A 16,116-nucleotide genomic window follows, 5' to 3' on the forward strand; every position below is an offset into this window, starting at 1 on the left:
GGTAGGTAGGTACCTAGATTGGATGGAGCAGCTGAAAGCGACTGATTCATGGCACCATGATGGACGCGCGGGCAGGGAGGCAGGCACAGGCAGGTCTGTCTGGACTGCCCATCTTCTGTCCATCTGTCCATGCATCCGTCCGTCTCTACGTATCGCTTGTTGTTGTCGTCGTCGTCGTCGAAGAAGAAGCGTAAAACTTGACTACCGTACCTATGCATACATACATGCATACGGTACCGGCCCGCTGCACGGCACTCACGCTCGGGTCACACGTCTGGAGGCGGCAAATGACGGCGTGCCGGTGGTCCGTCTTCACTACATGGCTATTTGCTGCTTGCTTGCTTGCATGCTTGCTCCCCCTGTCATCAGCCAGCCAGCCAGCCTGTCTGACTAGTTATCAGATCCACTGTGGACATGATGGTGGCGGAGCGGGACGCGGTGCTCCATATCACTGAGCCAGTGCCAGTGCCAGGGCCAGCCAGCCAGCCAGGGAAAGAGTCAAGCAATGGTTGGGCCGGCAGGCAGCCGGTCAAGCAGCGGCAACAGGGGATAGAGACGAGACGAGTCCGGCCAGATTGCCGCAGCGGGAGAAGACGTTAGGGGCAAGTAAGAAGGCTGGAGGTGGAGGGAGAGGGGCGGAAAGTTGGCAATTTCGCCTCGTCTAGCAAATGAGAAGAGAGTCGACCACCAACCAGGGCTGAGGAGAGATTCGGATATCGGAGAGTGCACCGCTGCTGGTCTGTCTGGGTTGCTGGCTGGCCGGCTAGCTGGCTGGCTGTAGCAAAGTGGGTTCGCTTTCTTTTTGATCTGCAACAGGCAGACAGGTGGGCGAGGTGCGGTTGGTTGGTTGGTTGGGCGTTGATAATCATTCGCGAGCGAGCAAGCATGACAAGTGTTGCTGGCGGGCCTCAGTCCCTCCCACCCCCCCTTCCCCTCGTCCCCGGCTGGGGACATATATCCGCACGCGCGAAACGGCAGACAGGCAGGCGAGCAACCAGACGCCGGTCTGGCCGGCTCCAAGGATCTGGCCGGCTCCAAGGAAAAAGTGCCGGCCGCCAAGCTGTCAGGAGGCGGGAGAGGCGCCTCAGAAGAAGCCTGATGGAAGATGCGGCGTCCTCAAGACTTGTTAGGCCGTCAAACACCAAGAACCCGAAGCAGACTTGGCGCCAAGCAGGGCGGCGGCGGAACATTTTTGCCAGAAGAGGCACGCACGTTGTCTTGATAGCAATGGCGGGAAATTGGTTATGCCGGTCGCTAGATGTACACAGACAATGCGTGTGTGGTGTGGGTGGAGCCCTCTTGTCTCTGACACGGTGATTCCGATTCCGATTGCAGAGCACGCATGTAACGTAGCGCAGCGGGTCTGCTCCGTCCCGGTCTCTTGGTACGACTGTCTGTGTTATGCCGTACTCGCTTGGCCGCTCCCGGGCGGCGGTGGTGCGGGGGAACGAAAAGATTCGGAATTGGAGCCCCAGCGGAGCGCCTTTTAATGTAGATTTCGGAATGGGGCAATCGGTTGGGTGGTGCGGACACTTGCATGTGTTGCGTCGTGAGGTGTCAGAGCTGTCGCCCAATGTCGATCAACGGGGTGACGACAACAGTAGGCTCTTGCATTGGTGGAAACCTTGACCATGAGTTGTTTTCGAATGAGAGCGCGCGAATCGCCAACGTGGAGGGAAAAAAGCTTTTGCGTCTACATCTAGTCTAGCGATTGCGGAGAACGCAATGAACCAATTTAAGGGTATCGTGCGGAAAAAATGATATCAGAATGAAGAATGGCAATCTGCTTTACGAAAATTTGAAGCAAGAAAAAAACTACTGCTCGCTGAGTCGCTATGAACCAACGCTGTCGAAGGAAATGACAATCATGAGATAGAAACCAAAACTGCGCTCGCTGCGTCAATGCCCTGAATCAAAGGGACAACTTTTGAAAATCACGAAAGTAGTGGGTCCTTGCCCGGATCAGTCCGGCGCTGATTGGAAGAGATGATGGCGGCTTCTTAGAAGCCCAGTGACCTCTGGGGTGCTTCGCTGTCTGGTTGACATTATCTGAGCGTGCCTGTCTTGGCAGATCCAACAATTGGGAGCATCGTGGACGAGTCCAGAAGCGTGGAGAAGCGTGGGTGGCATGATGTTTGAGTGCGATACCCAAGGAAAGATGCCTCTAGAGGTGGGTCATGTGAGAGCAGTGGGTTCTAGCCAGCAGTAGGTGCCAGGAGCGTCCCGCTGTTGGTTGCTCGACACTATACCATTCAATCACTCCAGAGAATGTTGAGGAGAGACAGATTGCTTTCGACCTTCTCGGAGCTACCGGGCTTCTTCTTGGTGCCAAAGTTGCAGAGGAACATAAACGTGACAACAGTCTTGACGATTCCGACCAAGAGCAGGGCAACCGAGGCCCCTTCCAGGTTTTCGCATGCTGCACCAACGAAGCTCCCCATAAGAATGCTCACGATGAAGAGCAGCTTGCGGTTGCGGCCTGGATTTTTGAGCTTGAAGATCGACTTGTCCTGCGAGAGCATCACAAGAGCACCAGTGACCATTGTAGTGTTGATTTCAGCCATGCCGACTGTGAGGGCGAGAGCGATCTGACCTCCGGATGCAAATGATAAGAGGGCAACGATGATCAAGGTCGTGGGGTTGGGCGTATTTAGATCGAGACCATTTCGTGGAGGGGCCCAGTGGCGCACGGCAGCGGCAGCGAGAACCATGGCTGTCTGCCAGGTGTTGACAAACATCAACCAGCCTCGGCGCTTCTTGCCAACCAAGTTCCCCAGGTGACCGAATATGGCGGCCCCGGCGACGAAGCAACAGAATGATGTGACAATGTTAGTCTCCGTCTGGACCCGGTGCCCGGAGCCAAGGGCGGATAGAGCCAAGTGAATAAGGTTTCCGGTTTGTTTGGAACAAAAGAGGCCAAAGTAAGCAAGCGTCATGGCATCTTGCAGTCCGGTAGCGAAGGATAGGCAGTAGAGCTCGACCTCGAGAAGAGTGTCTGATGCAATCTCTTGGTTAAGGTATGCTCCCAGCCTTTTGAGAGGTGGCAGCTTCAAAAGCTCTTCGTCATCGTCGGCCGTCTCTCGATAGTGTTCCAAAGCCTCCAGCTCGCCAGGGGTGAGTGCATCTCTGCGTTCTTCCGGATTGTCAGTGTGGCCGGTGGTGGAAGTGGGGATGGAGAGATTTACCAGGCAGGTTTTCGTAGCCCTCCTTCTCGTTTTCGATCTTGATGGAACTGGGAGAAGGACACCGAGTCGTCACTACTGAGGGAATGATGCTGTCCGCCATGGCAAAAGTTGTTTGTTGTTGGTGTGTTTCAAAAGATGAAGCCGCCAGGCTCGGTCCGGATGGAGGGACAGACAATATATCGAGTTTGAGACCCCAGATGTCAAGGTGCAATTGGGAGAATAGTTCCAATCAGCCACATGCGGTCTCGACCAATGGATATATGCGAGCCACTTTTAAACGGACTTCCAAACCACCCCGGAGAGTCCTAGGCCCGAGCGTTCACGAAAGCCAGCCGTGACGACCCTGGTGCTGATCCACAGGTCCGTTCGAGCACGCTACCCATGCAAGCAATGATGTGAAAGCAAACGCAGTGCACACTGTGATGTCAATCTGGGCTTGGCAGTGGAGATAAGAAAGAGTGGGCACACACACATGTCGTGAGTTGATCTTGCACAGCAAGACGCCAAAGAGACGTGATTTGGATTGGCGTGTCATGGTGCCGTCGTCAGATTACGCATGACGCAAACAAGGGAGTTGGGCTTTTTGCTGCCACAGTCTCGTCGACGGCGTCGACGGCGTCTACGGCAGTTTCTGAGATGATGGTGCGCTAGTGCGCTCCAGGTAAAGCTTCGAGGTCTGGACGGTGACCGAAGAATTGTGGTTCCTCGAATCAGACCAGGGCGAAAGGGGCAGGAGGAGCGGCGATAGCCAGGTCTTGGCTTTGGGCTGGCGGAAGCACCGCCTCCATATCGTCGCGCCAAGAAGCTCCGCTGTCATCGCCATTGCGCGTCCAAAGTAAAAGCCCCAACGCACACACTGTGACATGACTGCGTGCAGCAGCACTGCGGTGGGTCCGGCGTGCCTCGTGTGCTCCGTCCAAGGTGCCGTACCGCACCATACAGGGAGTGCGAAGATCTGCGCTAACAGAGGGACTCTGTTCCGGTTGTCTCCTAGACTTCTGGCTCCGCTGTGCGCGCTTGCAAATCAACCTGGCACGGCCCTGGCCAATCTCGCATTCATCCTGGCTCTTGAAGGCCTCTTGGCCTCTGCAAGCGGAAGAGAAGAAACGCTTCTGCACTTCATCAAACGCAGGCCGATCTTCGATGCCCAACCTCTGGGTCCAACATGCTCGGGCGTGGTCGATGGAGAGGCGCAATTTGCGGAACCCGGAAGCGAAGGAGAGGCGCGCAACGAGCCAAGGGGCGTCGTATCTTTGTGTGGTGTTGGTGGTGTTGGAGGTGGTGAGTAGGTAGTCTTGGTGGGTGGGAAGATTTAGTGCAGCGGCGCGGCGGGGAACGGGCCGCAGCTGCCAAGCGCGGGCAATCTTTACGGCAGGGCACGGCAGGGCACGGCAGGGCAAGGAACAATCAACAAGCAAGATCAACAACACCAACTGACAACATCATCATCACATCTTGCATCCCTTCCTACATAATTTCCCTCTTCGCCTCCTGCTCCTTCGACCACGTCTCATGCTCCACTCGACCTGCGCGACGATGCTTTAGGACATCAGAGTCCGCCCGCGACCACGGCGAACACGGCGACCACGGCAGCCCCTACTTCGCATGCAACCTTCCCAATCACCATCGTCGTTGACTGCGGGCTTGAAACGACTCGACGTCCATGGCCGTGGGCCCCGTTCTCCACTGCGACTCCGTACTTGACACGCCAAGCGTCTTATCCAGGACACATGCATAGGCCGGAGCAGCCAAGCATCTTGTCCTCTGCAACTATGCTGCCCAGGGGTACTGAGCATATTCCATGGGGACCATGACATCTGCTAGGGCACCCGGACGAGGACGATCACGCTCGGCGGCCATGTCAGCACTAAGCCCTCGTGGCAGGCAACAGCAGAATCACTGGCCGGGAAAAGTTTTCATCCCCTATGTCCTCTACCCAGCATCTGAACCGTACCCAACACATGGTGGGTTCCCAGGCTCCGCAACCACTCGCCACTCCTTGTCACCATCGGGAAACGTCATGGGAAAAGGAAGCCCAAGCGCTGCGCAACAAGAAGACTTGCATCGTGTTCGAAGGGGGCCAATGACAATCGCGACTTTGACGTGCTCGTCGAAGCATGTGAAACTCTGGTCCAATGTCGTGGGTTGTGCTATTTCTGGGGTTTGATTATCGATTTGCTGAGCAAAGCGCTTTTGATGCTCCCGTCTAGATGATATGTCGCCCGGGCCAAGCACCTCACCACTTCGCTTGTATTGACTGTACATCCGAACAATGGCCCGCTTCCGCCAACGCTTGCCCAGCTTCAACTCCACGTGCAAATGCCGAACAAGCGGGTTCCGGCTCGTCGCCAGCTGCTTCCTCGTCTCCTCTTACATCTCGCACTTTCCCTCCCCCCACCCGCTCTGACACCAGTTTGCGGCTCCGCAAAAGTCTGTCCCTTGGCCACAAAAATTGCTCCCGCTGCAACACAGGCCTTTCCCCGCGCACTTTTTGTTCACAATGGGTCCGCACGTCTCTCCTTCACCGGCCGCCCCAGGTTTCCCATCTGGTGGGGGAGGTGCCGAGCTGTTCCCACTGTTCCCACCCGTCCCGCTACAGTCTCCGTACTCGGTCTGGCAACCAGCCCCGCAGTACATGTCCGGATCTTGAATCGAGTTTTTGGGGCCACAGTGCCCGGCAGAGGAGCAGCAACGGTAGTAGTACCCGTTTGGGCCGGCGCCAGGGCAGGATACGTGCTCAGACGGGCCGCAGGTATCAATTACTGGGATCGAAGAAACATATGATGACGGAGAGGCAGTCGTTGACGAGGCAGTTGATGATGTGCTGCTCGAAGCAGGGGAAGCAGGCGTTGTTCCCTTCTAGAAATCCATGTCAGTTGGCGGCGGTGTTGGACTGTCAAGCAGACTTACAGCAGAGCAGGACGACCCTGCGCCAGAGTATGCGGTCTGGCACGTTGCTGGATCACAGTGCGCAGCGTCGGTATCGCACTGCGTTCGTTAGTGCAATCCCAAGGGCCGCGGTGTGACATTCCACGCGACTGTCCGGCATGTGCTGTGCATCTACCCTTCCAACCTGCTGAAAGTCCGAACAAAAGAGGAGATATACTCACCCATCCGTATTGACTACCTACGAGAAAGTTTCAGCGACGCTCGCGGCTGTCGAGGATCAGGTCACTTACAGCAGTTGCCGACATCGCACACCTCTCCATCAAACTGAGGCCCACAGTTCTGCCCGGCCACAAGGCACATGCAAAGCAAGTAAACGAGAGTCGCCCACGATGCAATCATTGTCGAGGCTATCGTACGATCCGCGCGTTCGCCAACAAGATCGACAAATGATCCAAAACGAAGATGGTAAAGTTCAAGCAGTCCAGAATCAAGTTCAGCTTTTGATGGACGACTTCAACCTCGACCGTGGAACGCATCGCGCCGGCGTCGTCGCGATGTCTTATAGCTCCAGCCGGCGCCTGTCTGCAGAAGCGAGGCACTCTGCAGGGGCGGGGGCCAAACGACACGAGAAAACAAAACGTGCCTGGCGTTCCATCTCCAGCACGTTCGTATCCATCTGGTCTTGTTTGCACTCGCCCATTTGGTTGCCTCTCTTTGCATGAGAAGTTCGAATTCGTCTCTCTTGACAGCGAAATGGCGCGATGCACACTTTCGCGCCTCCAGTGAAACATATGAAAGTGATTCGGCCCAAAGCTGGCGGTCTGTAAGTGATTGAAGACTTTCTTTTGGTTTGTACGACAGTTTGCAGCATGCAAATGCTACGCTGCCATCTCGTATCACCATGCGCTCAGCGCCGCGTTCGAATTTGCAACAACCAGCATGCAAAAGGCAGCGACATACTACAAGAGCCGTCGCAGAACTACCGGGAACGTGATATCATCGAAGCTAGCTGCTGTCGTGACAGAGCTGCCTACAGAGTGGGCTTAAAGGGACCCGACCTGGCGAAAACTCACGTATGGACCACCAGTCTACCTCGCTTAAACTCACAACAATCGCTTACTTAGCTAGCACGCATACAACCACCATACACATCGTGAAGTTGCCTGTCAGTAGTAATTAATGTAAAGACAAGAATCCTTTCAGGGGCTCTCGACGCCAAAGTCAACAACCCGGCCGCATTGTGTGTCAGCCAAGCCCGCTATCTGATGGCAAGCGTTCGAATCACTAGGACGACTCCCAGCAGCACGTCAGAGATAAACACGACACCAACCGCATACGGCATACGAAAAGCCCGAATCGAACACGTCGGCGAGCACTGGCAGCAGCTGATGGATAAGCTCAACGCGAACGCCGAGCCCGAGGGCGGTCAAGGTTGCTCGCAGCGTTGTTGTAAAGAGGACGACGGCGTGGGGAGATTGCCTCTTTTGCTCGCTGCACACAGGCATCAGGGCCTTAATCATTCATTCGCCTGCTCTCCAACGCTCGGAATCGGATCTATGCGGCAGCAAGCCTTTTTGGCACCCTCTGCCAGATACAGTTTCAGCCATCACGCTTCGCTCACCCGGTTTAGACTTTGATTGCGTGTAGCGGGTGCGCGGTTGCCAAAAAGACGGAGAGCAAACCATACCATATCGCCGGGTTACGAGTACGAAAAATGGTGTTGTCTTATATCTCTCGCGCCGCATCCAGGCTCAGCAAATCAACGGTCTTCGACATCTTGACGTACGACTATCCGGACAAGTTCCCCTACTACCAGTGGACCAACGTCGAAAACTACATCTTTGCCGAATACGTGTGGAAGCTGCCCATCGCCATGTGGTCCAACGACTGGACATGGCTGACCAGCAGCGACTGGGCCAGCCTGGCAAAGATCGATCCCGAGTGGGAGGAGGTAGGTTCTCTGCTGCTCGACATGTGCATGCCCTACGACGAGTACCTCAGGCGCCACGAGGCCGAAGATGAAAGAGAAAGTGGCTCCTCGGTCCTTCCCTCCCTGCCTCCCCCCGTCGTCTTCTCCATCTCTCTCTGTCTCTCCGTCTGCATTGTTGACCGGCACCGTTCGACCTAGCTAATCGTGCCCCAGTTTCTGGCTACTACCACGCTGGCCCCCGGAATCAAAAAAGACGATGATATCGTCGAGCATCGCTGGATGCTGTCGGCGTGGAAGCGCCATCAGAATGCCGCCCTGCTCGACCACCTCAACCTCGACGGCGTCGAAATCTTTGAGACAACTGTCCCCGCTCGCGACGACTATCGCATCCCGATCCGCATTTACAAGCCCGGCATCTCGAGACCGACGCGACCGCCGGCCTGTCCGGCCGGTGAGGGCAGGGCTGACATCAAGAGTAAAGACGGCACGAATGGGGCGGCGGAGCCAGAAGCGAATGGCGAGCTGCATGCCGAAGATGCGGACGCAGGGAATGGCGAGGGTGGACACAAAAATAACGGCACGGAAGATTTCGAGGACGATGATTATCAAGATCCGTGGGACCCAAACGAGCAGCCCCTTGTTGTGATTTTGCACGGCGGCGGCTTCTGTCTCGGCTGTCTTGACATCGAAGACGTCCACTGCCGGAGCTACTGCAAAGAGACGCGCGCGACGGTCGTCAATGTGGATTACCGCCTAGCACCTGAACACCCGTTCCCGGCGTCGGTCAAGGACTGCTGGGACGTGGTGCAGTGGGTAAGTATCTACTCAGGAGGGCCCGAGCTGCCACCACATGCATAAGCTTGATGCGAACCTTGATCTGACAACACCACGCTCCGCAGCTCGCCAAAAACGCATACACGCACCAGCTCATCCGCGCAAACCCCTGCAACGGCTTCATCCTCGGTGGAAACTCTGCGGGCGGCAACATGTCAGCCGTCATCAGCACGCTGGCGCGCGACAGCGGCCTCTCGCCGCCGCTGACGGGCCTGTGTCTGCAAATCCCCGGCGTCATGGACGCGAAGCGGCCGCCGCGCGAATACGCGCACGAGATGCGGTCGTGGGGCCAAAACAGCGACGCGCCGGTGCTCAGCATCAAGGCGTGCGAAGCCCTCGTCGCGGCCTACAAACCCGACCTCGGCAGCCGCCTCATCAACCTGTACAGCGAGCGCGAACCCGTGAGCAGGGCGGGCTTGCCGCCCGTGTTCATCCAGGTGTGCGGGCTCGATCCGCTGAGAGACGAGGCGCTCATTTTTGAGCGCGAACTGCGCACTGTGCATAAGACTCCGACACGGCTGATGGTGTATCCGGGGCTGCCGCATGGGTTTTGGGGCTTCTTTCCGCAGCTAAAGGCGACGGCGAAGTGGTGGCGCGAGACGATTGGGGGGTTGAAATGGTTGTTGGAGCGTAGGTGGGAGCAGAGGGACTTGAGGGGTGGCGCGGAATTTACGATGAACTTGTAGGATGACGACGGTGGATTTCTTTTTGGAGCATTTTTAGGCTAGCTTTCTGCGTTTGCGGGTAGAGGTGTTTGATGTTTGATCAAAAGATTTGTCCTTCGCACTCTCCGATCTTGCGTGCGTGTTGTCGGCGTCGTCGCGGCAGGTGGGCTTCTCGAGCTTGGATACTCCTTCTACCAGCAGAGGTCGAAGCGCCTCGCGAAGGAAGCCACAAAAGCTGTCAAACCACAGGTGCTGCGTCCCCTGCGTCCACCTCACAATCACCTGCTTTTCCTCAACGATCACCATCATGCCCAGGCTAATAGGTTTTGCGTTGGCTTCCTCAAGTTCTTGTTGGCTTGTTGGTGGTAGTTCGCCCTCGGCAATCTGCCTGGCCTTGCGTTTAAAAGCTCTGTTCCAGACGATTTCACGGGTACGACAAACGCCGATGCCGAGCTTTTCGTTCCATTTGGATTCAAAGGGCGGAGAAAGACTGCCAAGTAACGACATGACCTCTCTTTGGATACGCTGCGTCTTCTGCCCCGACTTGTTGGGTATGCTGTAGTCGGTAGGCTTAGGGTTAAGCGACGGACGAATGCTCTCACAGTGAGAAACGATCTATTACTGCGGGTTAGCTTCTGAATAGTCTGGCAGACCAGAATCAGGATACGCACGCTATCAGGTCGAAGATCCTGCCAGCTCCAAGCAATGATCCATCTGCGAGTCCTGCTGTCGACGCCCAAAATGAAGGCGGCGAAATTCGAGCAGCCCTCGTTCCGCAGCAGAATGACGAACAGATGGGCGCTGTCCTTTTTACCAAACATGACCGAATACCACTGCACCGTTACCGACGATTGCTGCTGGCTCTCGCGGTACAGGCGCAGCGCGAATGCGTAGTCGCCGCCGCCTTCTTGGCCCTCGTAGACCATTTCTGCCTGCGCTCCTGCGCACACTGACGTTGGCGGCACCCGGCCAAACTTGCCGGACAGCGAGTCCTGCCATTCGGAGACGGACGAGAAGAAGGGCGGATTCGTCATGACGAAGTCCAAAGCGTCGCGTCCCAGCTCTTCTTTCGTCGGAATGAGGTTTGAAGTTGGGTTTCTCAGGAGTAGCTTACAACGCTCGTTAAGCTCGTTGTCTCTTAGATTTTTGCTGGCGTTTTCCAAGCTTGTCGTGTCAATGTCGGTCCCGTACATGAACCACTTGGGACGCAGGCGAAGCGCCAGCAGGGGGTAGATGGCTGATGCTCCGGTTCCGCTTTGCTTGTGTTAGCTACAAGAGCGGTGTTCTGTTTTGGAGGGTGCCATACATGTCCAGACCCGTAGCGAGCTCTTTTTCACGCACGCTGGGCCGAGTCTCGGATTGCGGATCAAAGTCCTCATACCAAGATGGATTCATACTGTCAACTAGGCTTTTCATCCAGCAAACATATTGGGCTCTGTTTCAGATGTCAGAAATTTCGCATTCCCAGGGACTTTGGATATCTGTTGCTTAAGCAATCGTGGTCAATGAGATGGCCTGTCGAAACTCACCGGCTTGGCTGAGAACAAACATTGTCAGTAGATTAACCTCAGAAAAGCTGCGTGATTGTAGCGTACTGTTGGGTAAAGTCGATCTTTTGGCATGGTGAGATGAATGTTGTAGTCTCTTTGGAATATTGGACCAATCCACTCGCTGTCTGTGAGGTCAGACTTGTTTTCAACTGCCCGACGCCGGGTGCAATACCTGGAAGCCGTGGTCTCCATGGCCTCTTTGGCCTCAGCATTAGAGGAAGCCATTGTCGAAAGATTCGGACAAGTCTGCGCCTAAACACCGAATAAATGCCCATGTTGATGCTGGGAAGATAGTTACGCGGGGAAACAAAAAAGTAGCAGTGAGATGGAATCCGGTAGGCCCGTGCACGTTCTCTGCTGCTGTCACGTGCACCATATCAAAGTGATTCCATTGGTCTCATCCAATTCTTTCGAATCGATGCTCTAACGATGCCATCTCGTTGAATGATGAATACCTTGTGGCAATCCTCCAACGCCTGAATCCCTACTATTTACCATTGAATTGTAGCGTGGCCTTGTTTACCACCAACCAAATGCCCCACCAAATCCAACCACGGGCGTGTGCTCACCAAGCCTGAGCTGCGTTAATGATGGCACGGAATTGGGCTTGTAATATCCAAGCAGCTTCTCCATGTCCTCTTCGTCCATTTCGCACAAGTCCTCCAGACTCCAAGTCTCACATACTTTGGACATCCTGTCGAGTTGTCAGATTTGCAACCCTTGAAGAGTGCCAATCGAGTCTTACCACTGCATGCGCTTGGGTCCCTCTTCTGGACCCGGAGCGACCCTCCTCAGCTTGCGCCGCAACTGTCCTACTTTCTGTATGGCTGCACCGATGTTCTTTGGAAGCCCTGCGGCTATCTGCCTGCGCACAATGTTTGCGAGCTTGGGTCCGTTGCCGTTTGTGCTGACCATAATCTGCAGCGGGCCGTCGCGGTGGACCGAACCAAAGTAAAAGTCGCATTCGGGAGGCACGTCGGCAATGTTGGCTGGTATCCTCTTTTCCTTGCACAGCTTGTATATTTGCGTCGAGGCTTCTGGGTCGTCGACAGCCGTTAGAACCATGTCAGCGCCGTCAAGGTCTGAGGGCTCGAATTTGCGGTCGACATAGTCGACTTGCTTCTTCTCGATGCGGTAGGCGACCTCTTCATTCAGACCGTCGCGTGGAGATACAACGGTGACTTTGGCGTCGGCGTTCAAGACGTTCAGAATGCGACCGGCTGCGACCTGGGCTTTTGGTCAACGTCAACACGGATATAGACGGTCGGAGAATAATCGTGGCAATGGGCATACCTCACCGCCGCCGACCACGAGGATTCGACGGCCTCTGACTTGCCAGGCGAGAATGAGTGAGCCGCCGCCTTGGACGTCTGGAAACTTTTCACCCATGTTGAGTGTCGCGGGGGAGGCAGAGGAATGGGGTGAAGAGGGCCGGGCTTGAAGAATCCATGAATGGATGACGAACGGGCCGGTATCGATAAGGTTGAGGCAGCATGCGGATGTGGTTCGCTTCATGAGGTCAGCAGCGTCACCGACTCTCACCATACCTAGCCATCCCCCTGTTCTCCACCAGCAGTCTCGTCAGCGTCAGGGACGGCGAGGCCGGCTAGAGCTCCAACCCTGTGCGTCGCCGCGCTGCGCAATCTGTCTCTTGCGACGCCGCTACATCCTTGGTCAACGCCCCACAGCTAACCACCGACCACCGACCACCTCCTCAGGTACCCGCGCGCGCCCACGATGCTGAGTGCGCCCACCGCTACTGCTCCCGCTCAAACAACATGACCTCGCGCAGGTCGCTGGGCGGAGGTCGAACCTTGGGCAGTTCCAAGGCCCTGTCGCCTGCCATTTCCCCTCGTCCGAACCACCAGCGACACTCCAGCTTGCTCTCCCCTTCTGAGAGCTCCGTATCCCTAGCCTCTCAGTCCTCCCTCTCGCCTGGCTCCAATACCGAAGCAAACGATATCATATCCCGCGTCACCCTCGACCACAATGACAATGTGGCCGCCGCTTCGGCGAGCTCGAGGCTCGTGTGCCCAATATGCAACGAAGAAATGATGACCCTGCTGCAGCTCAATCGCCATCTCGACGACGTACATGGGAATCTGGAAGAGGTCGAGCAGGATGAAGTCAAGACGTGGTTTAAGACGCAAATGGTCAAGGCGAAAAAGTTCCAGCCCTTAGCTGTTCTCAACCAAAAGCTCAAGGGCCTCGACGTGTTCGAATCAAACGACACTCCCGTTATACCCTACACCTCAACCGCTGCCGTGCCTACAGCGGAGATTGTGAGACAGGATCCAGATGAGTTGGTGACTAGGGCGCATTGGCAGAGGCCGAGTTTTGCAGATGCCTGCAGCGACCCCACCTGCGGAAAGAGACTGGGGCCTGCGGTAGGAGCCGTGAATTGCCGGAAGTGCGGGAAGCTGTTTTGCGAAGAGCATACAATGTATCAGATGAAGTTGTCAAGGGCGGCCCAGCATGAACCCGTCCGAGGATTCTGGTGTCGAGTATGCGAAACGTGCTACAAGTCAAGAGATGGGTACAATGATCACCACGGATTGGAACGCGACCACACCAAAGCCTTCATGAATATTCGGAGAAAACACGTCGACAAGGCCACATTGGAGATTAGTCGGCTGGAAAAACGCCTGACCAAGTTGACCCAGCTTCTGGCCAATCCTCCCGAGCCCGAACAAACTTCTGAATTCGGAAGCTTGATATGGCCTCTTTCAAGCGCAAAGGCTCAGCAGAGAGCATTGGAACAATCCATAATTGCCTGGGAAGAAGATTCAAGCGTTTCCCAATGCCCCTTCTGCCAACAGGACTTTACGAGCTACACCTTTCGAAGACATCATTGCCGCCTTTGTGGGCGCGTGGTGTGCGGGGATCTCAAAACTTCCTGTTCAACAGAGGTTGGCCTTAGTGTGGCAGCGCGTAAGAGCATTCTTCATTTTCCCCTTGAACGCGCACTAATCGCATTGCAGCTCCAAACGGGTCAGAAAAGTCCGGAGGTCAGATCGACGTCGACGTGCGCATGTGCCGAGACTGCAAACACATGCTCTTTAGCAAAAGTGATTTTGAGCGCGAAATGGCTGAAAAGCCACGTGACCAACGAGCCTATGAAAACCTGTCCCAGTTTAAACGCGGGATACAACTGCTTCTTCCAAGGTTCCAGAAGCTGCTTACGGCTCTACAGTACGTTTGCTTGCGAATTCATGACTAGACCGGAATCTGACTTGAACAACAGGGATCCAGAGAATCCACCATCACCGACCCAACTTCAAGACGCCACAAAAGTGCGAAAACGCCTCATGGACGCTTTTTCGCAATTCGATACGGCAGCTCGGCGTATCCGCGACTTGCCAACTGAATCGCACGTGCAAAAGCGCCTTCAAAAAGCCGTATACCAACAGGCCTACAACTTCCTCAGCCTGCACATGCTGCCCCTCAAATCACTCCCCAAAATCCTCAAGCATGCCTCTCCCAACGGGATACAAGCACGGCCAAACGGGCGGCCCAACGGCGCCCTTGCAGCCATCAAATACAACGACCTAGTCGAAAACGGCAGCGTAGCCGGCAGCAGCAGCAGCGCTGTGTCGGCCATGGAAGCCGAAGAAAAGGAGCTGCGCAACCGGCTCATCGTGCTGGAGGAGCAAAAGTTCTTCGTGTCGGAGATGATTGCCGACGCGAACCGGCGGCGCAAGTTCGACGAGGTCAGCGCGCTGGCGCAGAACGTCGAGGATCTGAGCAAGGAGATTGACCAGATCAACGGGCAGCTGAGCCAGCTTGATTTTGCCGCCGCGTATAGTGGCGAGCTCGTTGCGTCGCCGGCTGCCACGCCGCCTGCTGCTGCGGCGTAGTAGTAGTAGTCCGGATGGTTATCGACGTGTACGTGGTACACCATCGCTAGCTTCGCTACCCCTTTCGTCTACTTGGACCCCGTGTTCATGCTTTTTTCTTCCTCTGTCGCATTTACAGCGCCTCTCTCAATTAACTACTCCCTCTCCCTCTCCCTTTCCATTCCCTTTCCCTTCCTCTCCCTCTCCCTCTCGTGTTCCGGCCCCGCCGCCTCCGGCACTCACCCCTGTCGGTTCCTTCCACTGTTCAACAAGCGAGCGGCGCACGGGCCGGTACACCCATCCACACACCCACATACGACGCGATGCATCAGCGGGCGTTTCTATCGGCGTCTTGGATAATGTGTTCTCCCCTTTTCTTTCTCTTTCTCCTCTGTCGTTTCGGCCCCCATCCCTATCCCCTCCCCCCGTCGTTCGTTCGTTCGTTTTGCTCGGCACGTTAGGTTGTTTTTCGGCGAAACGCAGGCAGGCATGGCTGGCGTTCTTTAATGGCACGGTCCGGGCTGGCTGGATTATTGTCACCTTTTCTTTATATCTCTTCAGTTTTTACTTCGACTGTTTGTCTGTCTGTTTTTTGCTTGCTTGCTTGCTGCGGCTGCTGTGCGTTCGCCACGGCCACCACGCTCGAAGCGAATCGAATCGGATAGGAACGGGAATAGATGACGGCTACTGCTGCCGTTCTGCTGTGCTGTGCTCTGCTCTGCTCTGATCTGGCGTTAATGAGTACGTTTGTCCACACAGTGGTGGTGGTCTGTCTGTGCTTTTCATGCTGTCTGTCTGTCTGTCTCTCTGTGTGGCGCCGAGCCGTTGCAGCAGTCGTTGCGGGTTGCGGCGGCAGCAGTAGCCTACCTACCCAAATCTTGACACGTGCTTGCTTACTTGCTTGCTCTATCTACCAGGCACGTCGTTTGTGCATACGACGCGCACGCCACTGTGGCTGTAGTGTGGTGTAGTATGTGGAGATCCGGATCAGAAGTCAGAAGAAGTCAGGAGTTGGTTAGTTCGTCTGAGAGTAAGGTATGATGAGATCGGATGGGTAGCTAGATAGCTTTGAATGATTGTCTGTCTGTCTGTTGCGTGAGTCGCCTATCTCATGGATCGCCTGAGTACTGCCGTGTAGGTAGTCGAGTGTCATGTTTTTGTTGGTAATCAGTGGTCAGTCACGGCTTGTACCGCAACATCCCCGCCATGGTGTGGGATGCATGTCGA

At 55.6% G+C, this 16,116-nt stretch overlaps 6 protein-coding genes across 6 annotated transcripts; 2 read left to right on the forward strand and 4 right to left on the reverse strand.

The window, feature by feature from the left end:
* Positions 1-1,895: 1,895 nt before the first annotated feature.
* IWZ02DRAFT_310152 (uncharacterized protein) lies at positions 1,896-3,562 on the reverse strand. The gene is made up of 2 exons (XM_066764047.1): positions 3,186-3,562; positions 1,896-3,133 (listed from the first exon to the last, which is right to left on the reverse strand). Exons 1-2 carry the CDS (start codon positions 3,283-3,285, stop codon positions 2,253-2,255), a joined length of 981 nt encoding a protein of 326 aa, XP_066621116.1. The 5' UTR covers positions 3,286-3,562; the 3' UTR covers positions 1,896-2,252.
* A 1,891-nt stretch (positions 3,563-5,453) lies between these two features.
* On the reverse strand, positions 5,454-6,553 carry IWZ02DRAFT_310201 (chitin binding protein 6). Its single transcript, XM_066764048.1, has 4 exons — positions 6,365-6,553; positions 6,296-6,312; positions 6,096-6,173; positions 5,454-6,044 (listed from the first exon to the last, which is right to left on the reverse strand). The coding sequence occupies exons 1-4, from the start codon at positions 6,471-6,473 to the stop codon at positions 5,556-5,558; spliced, it is 693 nt and encodes a 230-aa protein (XP_066621117.1). The 5' UTR covers positions 6,474-6,553; the 3' UTR covers positions 5,454-5,555.
* A 2,084-nt stretch (positions 6,554-8,637) lies between these two features.
* On the forward strand, positions 8,638-9,473 carry IWZ02DRAFT_357011 (Alpha/beta hydrolase fold-3; the record flags this gene model as incomplete). Its single annotated transcript, XM_066764314.1, has 2 exons — positions 8,638-8,817; positions 8,904-9,473. Coding segments are annotated over 2 exons (750 nt in total), but the record flags the coding sequence as incomplete, so codon positions are not given.
* On the reverse strand, positions 9,210-11,366 carry IWZ02DRAFT_310259 (uncharacterized protein). Its single transcript, XM_066764049.1, has 6 exons — positions 11,226-11,366; positions 11,099-11,174; positions 11,033-11,040; positions 10,810-10,938; positions 10,175-10,757; positions 9,210-10,118 (listed from the first exon to the last, which is right to left on the reverse strand). The coding sequence occupies exons 1-6, from the start codon at positions 11,276-11,278 to the stop codon at positions 9,558-9,560; spliced, it is 1,410 nt and encodes a 469-aa protein (XP_066621119.1). The 5' UTR covers positions 11,279-11,366; the 3' UTR covers positions 9,210-9,557.
* On the reverse strand, positions 11,337-12,582 carry IWZ02DRAFT_455766 (putative NAD(P)-binding-domain-containing protein). Its single transcript, XM_066767809.1, has 3 exons — positions 12,347-12,582; positions 11,799-12,280; positions 11,337-11,747 (listed from the first exon to the last, which is right to left on the reverse strand). Exons 1-3 carry the CDS (start codon positions 12,566-12,568, stop codon positions 11,573-11,575), a joined length of 879 nt encoding a protein of 292 aa, XP_066621120.1. The 5' UTR covers positions 12,569-12,582; the 3' UTR covers positions 11,337-11,572.
* Positions 12,583-15,391, forward strand: IWZ02DRAFT_455767 (FYVE zinc finger-domain-containing protein). Its single transcript, XM_066767810.1, has 3 exons — positions 12,583-13,984; positions 14,035-14,245; positions 14,298-15,391. The coding sequence occupies exons 1-3, from the start codon at positions 12,832-12,834 to the stop codon at positions 14,908-14,910; spliced, it is 1,977 nt and encodes a 658-aa protein (XP_066621121.1). The 5' UTR covers positions 12,583-12,831; the 3' UTR covers positions 14,911-15,391.
* Positions 15,392-16,116: the final 725 nt, after the last annotated feature.

This window comes from Phyllosticta citriasiana, assembly GCF_038021145.1.
Source record: "Phyllosticta citriasiana strain CBS 120426 chromosome Unknown IWZ02scaffold_9, whole genome shotgun sequence".
Lineage (NCBI taxonomy): Eukaryota > Fungi > Ascomycota > Dothideomycetes > Botryosphaeriales > Phyllostictaceae > Phyllosticta > Phyllosticta citriasiana.

Excerpts from the sequence above, each read along its gene's own strand:
- IWZ02DRAFT_310152 (XM_066764047.1), bottom strand. The coding sequence starts at position 3,285 with ATGGCGGACAGCATCATTCCCTCAGTAGTGACGACTCGGTGTCCTTCT. Across the intron at positions 3,134-3,185 it reads GGGCTACGAAAACCTGCCTG|AACGCAGAGATGCACTCACC; the intron begins GTAAATCTCTCC and ends ACAATCCGGAAG.
- IWZ02DRAFT_310201 (XM_066764048.1), bottom strand. The coding sequence starts at position 6,473 with ATGATTGCATCGTGGGCGACTCTCGTTTACTTGCTTTGCATGTGCCTT. Across the intron at positions 6,045-6,095 it reads CAGGGTCGTCCTGCTCTGCT|AAGGGAACAACGCCTGCTTC; the intron begins GTAAGTCTGCTT and ends ATGGATTTCTAG.
- IWZ02DRAFT_310259 (XM_066764049.1), bottom strand. The coding sequence starts at position 11,278 with ATGGCTTCCTCTAATGCTGAGGCCAAAGAGGCCATGGAGACCACGGCT. Across the intron at positions 10,758-10,809 it reads CTCGCTACGGGTCTGGACAT|CGGAACCGGAGCATCAGCCA; the intron begins GTATGGCACCCT and ends ACACAAGCAAAG. Across the intron at positions 10,119-10,174 it reads AGGATCTTCGACCTGATAGC|ATCGTTTCTCACTGTGAGAG; the intron begins GTGCGTATCCTG and ends CCGCAGTAATAG.
- IWZ02DRAFT_455766 (XM_066767809.1), bottom strand. The coding sequence starts at position 12,568 with ATGAAGCGAACCACATCCGCATGCTGCCTCAACCTTATCGATACCGGC. Across the intron at positions 12,281-12,346 it reads TCGTGGTCGGCGGCGGTGAG|GTCGCAGCCGGTCGCATTCT; the intron begins GTATGCCCATTG and ends CCAAAAGCCCAG. Across the intron at positions 11,748-11,798 it reads GGACCCAAGCGCATGCAGTG|GATGTCCAAAGTATGTGAGA; the intron begins GTAAGACTCGAT and ends ACAACTCGACAG.
- IWZ02DRAFT_455767 (XM_066767810.1), top strand. The coding sequence starts at position 12,832 with ATGACCTCGCGCAGGTCGCTGGGCGGAGGTCGAACCTTGGGCAGTTCC. Across the intron at positions 13,985-14,034 it reads TGGCCTTAGTGTGGCAGCGC|CTCCAAACGGGTCAGAAAAG; the intron begins GTAAGAGCATTC and ends ATCGCATTGCAG. Across the intron at positions 14,246-14,297 it reads AAGCTGCTTACGGCTCTACA|GGATCCAGAGAATCCACCAT; the intron begins GTACGTTTGCTT and ends CTTGAACAACAG.